Source organism: Sycon ciliatum, chromosome 9 (genome assembly GCF_964019385.1).
Source record: "Sycon ciliatum chromosome 9, ocSycCili1.1, whole genome shotgun sequence".
NCBI lineage: Eukaryota > Metazoa > Porifera > Calcarea > Leucosolenida > Sycettidae > Sycon > Sycon ciliatum.
The window spans coordinates 10,198,504-10,205,877 of record NC_088651.1 but is presented as its reverse complement, the minus strand read 5'-3'; the positions used below and the strand labels follow the sequence as shown (position 1 = coordinate 10,205,877).

The 7,374-nt window shown below is 50.6% G+C and overlaps 1 protein-coding gene across 3 annotated transcripts in view; it reads right to left on the bottom strand.

Annotated features, from left to right (window-relative positions):
* Positions 1-7,374, bottom strand: part of LOC135825307 (zinc finger ZZ-type and EF-hand domain-containing protein 1-like) — a 116,369-nt gene that overhangs the window by 48,080 nt on the left and 60,915 nt on the right. For all 3 annotated transcript variants that reach the window (XM_065338045.1, XM_065338047.1, XM_065338046.1), the window contains exons 43-49: positions 4,724-4,845; positions 3,898-3,977; positions 2,200-2,287; positions 1,449-1,519; positions 695-796; positions 418-515; positions 53-164 (exon numbers count right to left, since the gene is read on the bottom strand). In XM_065338045.1, the coding sequence (XP_065194117.1) occupies positions 53-164; positions 418-515; positions 695-796; positions 1,449-1,519; positions 2,200-2,287; positions 3,898-3,977; positions 4,724-4,845 (673 nt within the window). The remainder of the gene's footprint in view (positions 1-52; positions 165-417; positions 516-694; positions 797-1,448; positions 1,520-2,199; positions 2,288-3,897; positions 3,978-4,723; positions 4,846-7,374) is intronic.

The following is a 7,374-nucleotide window of genomic DNA, read 5'->3' as shown; positions in this document are numbered from 1 at the left end:
ACACACACACACACACACACACTCTCTCTCTCTCTCTCTCTCTCTCTCTTACCTGTAGCTCATCGTTCTGAACATCAATGGCTGTCAGGTAGTCAGCAGCATAAAGGTACGCATCGGATATCTCCACAGCACGTTTACGTCTATTCTCCAGCAACTCTTGCACCCTGCACACATCACACAACAACAACAACAACGACAACGACGATAGTGATGATAATGACCACCACCACCACCACCATCACCACCACAACAGCAGCAGCAGCAGCAGCAGCGATAGCACCAACAAAGAGTGTCACGTGCTCTGACGCAGGGCTTATTGACGTGGCGAGGAGAGTTGGCTTATCCATGTACGCATCCACACACACACACACAAGTACGCACACACACACAATTGAAGGCACAGAACTAACTGCTTACTTCTTATCACTGAGAGCACTGTTGGTGACAAAGTCGACAATCATTCTGAATAGCGGCGACCGAGCAGCGTTCTGACTTTCGGCAGCAAACGCTTTCATCTAGGGAACACCAGTGGGGATGGAAACACACAACACACAGGAAGAAAACGCAACGGTGTGAAGGAATCCTACAGTAGAGGATTTAGACAGACAACTGAAAAAGCCATCTAAATCAAAGTCAGACGAATATATACATATGGACCAGCACTGCCCACTGGGGACAGGGCCACAGCTCTCACCTGCTCCAGTTGGCCTTCGGATTTGACTCTCTCGTACACACGGTCCCAGGAGTTTGAGCGAATCAGCCACTTGGGACGACTCTTGGTCGACTCGCCCTCATCCTAGCACAGACAAATGAAACAAACAGAAGTACTGGAATCAGGATTGTAGTGTACTGAGAGTCTACAAGTGTTCACACGTGTTCACACGTGTGACCTTGCACTACTTTGTACATTATCAGATGCAACTTACACCACAACCACAGGTCTTCTATTGGTGCAAGTCACCATCGTGAGAATAAAGAAAAATAGGATACGTCTGGTAATATGTGAGCAACGGGCATTGTACCATAAAATGATGTCAACTTGAAATCCTGCTGGGACAGCACCCATAGACAGTGGAGTTGCACACTCTGGCGTGGTTATGAACTCTTGCTATCGCAAGCAACCTTGCCAAGGCAAAACTCAGCAAGAAGAAGCCTGGACTGCAGCGTGTGTGGCAAGGCGTTATCTGCATGCAAGTCGACCTGCACTCTGCACATGTCGAACTGTATGCAACAGAAGCAACTTTTTCCAGACATGAAAATAAGAACGGTCTAGGTTAGGAGGCTGACCCCCTCCCCCAGTTCTTTGGCCACCGACAGCACTGTACACCAATAAATGAAGAAAGATGGGCCAGGCTTGGTTTGATCATCGGTGTAGCCTAGAGATCGTTAAAGAAAGCTGCTACTGCTGCTGCTGCAGTGGTGAGATTACGCCGTACAATGACACTTACTGGATCCTGTCGTCGACGTGACATGCCGGCAAACTTGAGAAGGAACAGTGCCTTGGCTCGGCAACTCTTTGCTGCTCGCCGGCAAGACGCAAGTTACAGAGTCGAGCAGCACGGCATCGAGCAGCACGACATCCAACAGCACGCACACATGCATACACAACAGTGCACGTGCACATGCATACACAACAGTGCACGTGCACATGCATACACAACAGTGCGCCCGTACACGCATACAAAATAATGCACACACAAAAGCCAACAAACACACGCGGGAACATGCCAGATTATTATGATGACCTCCCAATGATGATCTACTAGGATTACTCGCTGTTGTCTTCCACGTTGTCGACGTCGACGTTGCCACAGTACCCCTTCCAAGGACAGTCAACTTCGCTAATAACGACTGCGGATATAACGACAATTCGCGAATAACGACAGAATTTCCATGCCCAGAGCAAAGTGCAACCTAACTGTCTACATAATATGAGACTTCGGGTATTAAAGGACACCTCGCGAATAAGGACACTTTTCTGATGCCCCGCCGAGTGTCGTTATACGCAAAGTTGACCGCACTAGGATTACAACATGCAGTTGTCGTCTTTGACGTTGTCGACGTCGATGTAGTCACGGCACCCCTTCTAAGTACAGAGAAACCTGTCTAAGACAACCGCTCAAGACAAACCCATATGCCCTTTCCGGATTTTGATACAAAATGCTTGTCAAATGTCACCCCGTGCGTGTGGTCGCTTACCCGGCTCTTCGGGATCAATGGCTGCCTTCTCCTCGGGGCTAAGCTGCGCATCATCCGACTGCAGCACGAGCTGTTGACGACGGTCAACCTGAGTGAGTGTGTGTGTGTATGCAAAGCAAACAGCATCAGTGCCCCACACACAGGCCGGTGTAAGAAGGCATACCATACAGGCATTGGGATTTTATCAAAGGAGGGGGGGGGGGGAGGGGAGAGGGAGGGGAGGGGGTTAGGGTGACAACGGTCAACCTGAATGTGCAAACTACAGAAAACCTGTGTAAGAAGGTACACAACACCATACAAACATAAGGATTTCACTAAGGGGGGTAGGGAACCCGGAAGCTAGCCTGCGGATTTGGAGCCAGGTTTGAGCAGCGATCTCAGTGAAACCAGCCTTAGCCGACCGCAACGTCATGTCCCTGTGTACAGGTGGTCTCCTTATCCACGGTCATTAGACCGTATCTAGCATAAATCATTGGTCCTAGTTATCTGGGACAGATGGTCGCCTTGTCAGAGTGGTTGACATAAAACAGGTTTTAAGGTACTTTTAAAAAACTATTAGCAAAGAGCCATGGTAACGAGTGTGTGAGACTTGAATGATGACCACTAACAGACAACATGGTTGTATAATACAGTGCATTAAAATCGAGTGCAGGAGTGACTGCACACAGGAGTGACTGCACACAGGAGTGACTGCACACAGGAGTGACTGCACACAGGAGTGACTGCACACAGGAGTGACTGCACACAGGAGTGACTGCACACAGGAGTGACTGCACACAGGAGTGACTGCACACAGGAGTGACTGCACACAGGAGTGACTGCACACAGGAGTGACTGCACACAGGAGTGACTGCACACAGGAGTGACTGCACACAGGAGTGACTGCACACAGGAGTGACTGCACACAGGAGTGACTGCACACAGGAGTGACTGCACACAGCAGTGACTGCACACAGGAGTGACTGCACACAGGAGTGACTGCACACAGGAGTGACTGCATACAGGAGTGACTGCACACAGGAGTGACTGCACACAGGAGTGACTGCACACAGGAGTGACTGCATACAGGAGTGACTGCATACAGGAGTGACTGCACACAGGAGTGACTGCACACAGGAGTGACTGCACACAGGAGTGACTGCACACAGGAGTGACTGCATACAGGAGTGACTGCATACAGGAGTGACTGCACACAGGAGTGACTGCACACAGGAGTGACTGCACACAGGAGTGACTGCACACAGGAGTGACTGCACACAGGAGTGACTGCACACAGGAGTGACTGCACACAGGAGTGACTGCACACAGGAGTGACTGCACACAGGAGTGACTGCACACAGGAGTGACTGCACACAGGAGTGACTGCACACAGGAGTGACTGCACACAGGAGTGACTGCACACAGGAGTGACTGCATACAGGAGTGACTGCATACAGGAGTGACTGCACACAGGAGTGACTGCACACAGGAGTGACTGCACACAGGAGTGACTGCACACAGGAGTGACTGCATACAGGAGTGACTGCACACAGGAGTGACTGCACACAGGAGTGACTGCACACAGGAGTGACTGCACACAGGAGTGACTGCACACAGGAGTGACTGCACACAGGAGTGACTGCATACAGAAGTGACTGCATACAGGAGTGACTGCACACAGGAGTGACCAAGCGGGACCATGACCATCATCTCACTTACAAGCTGCCGACGGAGAGAATCAGCCGTCATGAACGCCTGCTGAATCTCGGAGCTGAACTCGTCGGGCACCGTCTCCTCAACTGCACACAGTTGCCATAGAAGCACACAGAGAAACACACACGCACAACTTTAGTGCACAGAACAGAGAGATCTGCCAACAGAACTATCACCAAGCACATGCCCGTACACGCACAACTTCAGTGCACAGAATGGAGAGATCGGACAACAGGACTATCACCAACCACATACCCATACACAACCCATGCACATGCGTAACGGGTTTCATAGTCCTGTACTTGGCCAGGACTATACAGCAAGGACACCCAAGGGGGGTGTACCAATGGGAGACCAGTTCATTTTTGGGGACTGTGCAAAGAGAAAGGAAAACCCATTAACGGAGGTATTGCTCAAAGTACAATTATGGATTTCGATTTATTTCAGCCAATGTCACTACGAAGACAAATGACACACAGCAAAAGGAGACAGGCACGTCCGGAAAGCAAACAGGAAGATAGCAGGCTTGCTGAACCATTGACTGCTGGAACATTGGCACACACGCACAACTCCACCATCACCACCGTCGCCGTCCTTCTTTCAGCCTGCTCATTCTGAACAGGGGCGACACACAAGGTACCAGTACGACAATGGTCGTACTGGTTCCACTTTTCGTCCAGGATGCATCGATGGTCCACACAATTCATCCAAAGCAATAAAGAGTGCTAAGATGTGCCCTGTTGGCCGAAAAATCCGAATTTTTCTCCCCCGGGAGACACCCCGGACCCTCCGTCGTACCACTTCTCATTGCCCGGTGACACCCCCTGCTTACCATAGGTGACGAGTTGTTCACGAATACACTGAGAGTGCCAGCAGAGTGCGGCAAACACTGCAGCCACGGCCTGGTTGACAGGCTCACCGCCTACGGGTGGAGAGCGACGCTTCGCCTGACACCTGCACAAGACAGTAGGCACACGGCACAGACCAAGAACACGATGGTCAGTGCACAGAGGAGTAGTAGGCCATCGGCACCATAACATTGGGCACGATTGCCGTTTGACTTGCGATGTAAAATAAAACAAATACAAAAATTAATACAAATACGGTGCCCTGAGGGGGCTCCTGAAATCACCACCACGTGACTGCATAGGTAACACAGAAGTGACCAAATCATAGCAGACATAGTGATGTCCGCGTGTTTTATATTCCTTATACAGTATAGTGGCGCTGGGTGAAATCCAACCTAGAGTGCAAAGCTGGTGCCCTGTGATATGTATTATACTCACGTGACTGTACGCATCATAGTACTTCTCCATGCGTGCGTACACCAAGTACTCCCCAGTTGTCAGGAGACAAGAAACCCCTTGGCACTCTTCATTGTTTTGTTTTATCTGGTTGTAAATATACTCTACTTCTTATGCCAGGACTTGTCTTCGTTGGAAAGTAGACTAGCAGTAACATTACATGGCGCAGCGAACATTTTTGATCCTTTAGTTTTGTAGCCTTTTTAGTTGCCTCGTTGTCATGTCGGAACCAGAGGGACTTGGTGCCGTTTCGGGCACGCGTTCCACCGAGCAGAACCAGATGGATTTATTGCTCAAATTGATGCAGAAACAGATGGAAGCATCCGAGACCCGGGATCGGGATATGCAAGCGATGCTGCAAACTGCGTTGAACAGGCAGTCGGGCGCTCCTACCTCGTCGTCGTCGAACCCGTCAGCCCCGTCACGTCCTCGACCCATTGGCCATGCAGAAGTCCCACGCTTGATTTCTTCTGCAACGATGGCAGATTTTGGAGCATGGCGTGAGAGCTGGGCTGATTACAGTAAATGTCAGCACCTGCAAGACCAGGACAAGGACGCCCGTGTGGCTGCTCTACGTCAATGTCTTGATGACGACCTCAAACGATTTATTCGTGAAGGTGTCATCTCGTTTCCGCCCACAGCTGACGTCTCTCAGATTATTGACGCTCTGCACCAGTATATGCGGAGTCAGCGCAACCCGTTGCTGGATAGAATAGAATTCTATAAACGCCACCAGGAGAATGGTGAAAGTTTTGACAATTTCTACACCTGCTTGCGCGAGCTGTATAATGCTTGCAATGTTGAGTCATACGCGTTGTGCGGAACCTGCCATCCCGCCTGTTGTGCTACCTGTCAGCACCTGGCAACTGCGTTGGCGAATGACACCCTCCGGGACAGAATTGTCATCGGCATCTTGGAGGACGAGACCCGGCATAAGTTGCTTGCGATGCCAAAGCTGACGCTGGATGCTGCCATCACCACCTGTCGATCAGAAGAAGCAGCCCGACAGACAACAGACAGCTTACCTACGCCAGGCTTGTCTGCGAACGCAGCTCGCCGCTCCACGTATCAGAAGCGGAAAACTCAGCCTACACGGGAATCAGGCAAACCTGGCAAGCCGAGCAGTTTCGCAAGTAAGTGCCGCAACTGTGGCCGATCACTGCATACCAAGTCTGTGTGCCCGGCTGCTGGCAAGGTGTGCCATTCCTGTAAGGGCAAGGGTCATTTCAAGAGCATGTACCCGAAGGCTGCACGTCCTGGCCACCCGTCTGGCAAACTGGCGCATCTCAAGCTGCAACGCGCTACTGTCCGCGGCCACAGCATGCTGGTAGTTGGTGTTACGCTACCCGGTGTACATAGTCCCGTGTCCCTCGACTGGATACCCGACACTGGTAGTGACGTGAACGCGATCTGATTACATCATTGTATGCGAACATGTGTACTGGAAAACCCGGAAAAATTTCGGTGGAGGTTTATTTTCCGTAACTTCGGTACCGGTAATTTTTACATAAAATAAACACGACCTAAAATTCAACCATGCCATGCCACACAGTGTGCAAAATGCATTTTTGGATCTGGAAAACTGGTTTACCGAAATTTTCGCGCTACCGAACCGTTGATTTTGGGGACCACCGAAAATATCAATTTCAACACTGAAAATTCCAGGTTTTACAGTGCGTCCAGCCGCATTCGTGCCGCTTCCAGGGCGTAAATGGCCGGGGAAATTGAGGGCGTCAAATGTGAACTCTGGGTTGAATTTCACCGAGCGCAACTGTAGCTATACTTAAAGGGGAAGTTAAGGCAAAAATTAAAATTTCACCAGTTGTAGTCTTCGCGGTGCTGAGTCGAATGGTCTTGGTCCGAGAAAGCTGAGACGCTCCCTTCCTACTTGAATCCCAATCGAACTCGCGCACTCCCACCGAGACTGGGTGACTGCGCCCTACTAGATGGGGATTTGTATGCAAAATGTCACTAAAAGCGCCGTTTCGTTCTTATAAAAGCACGGATGACCGCGATTGGCCCATATGTTGTAGTCTTTTGGACGCTGAGTCGACTGGTTTTGGTCCGAAAAGGCTGCGATGCAGCGTTCCTCCTTTATTCCCAATCGAACATGGTTGAACAAGTGGTCACGTGCTCCTGGGTGCCCAAATCACCTGGTCACCACGCCAGCAGGCGACAA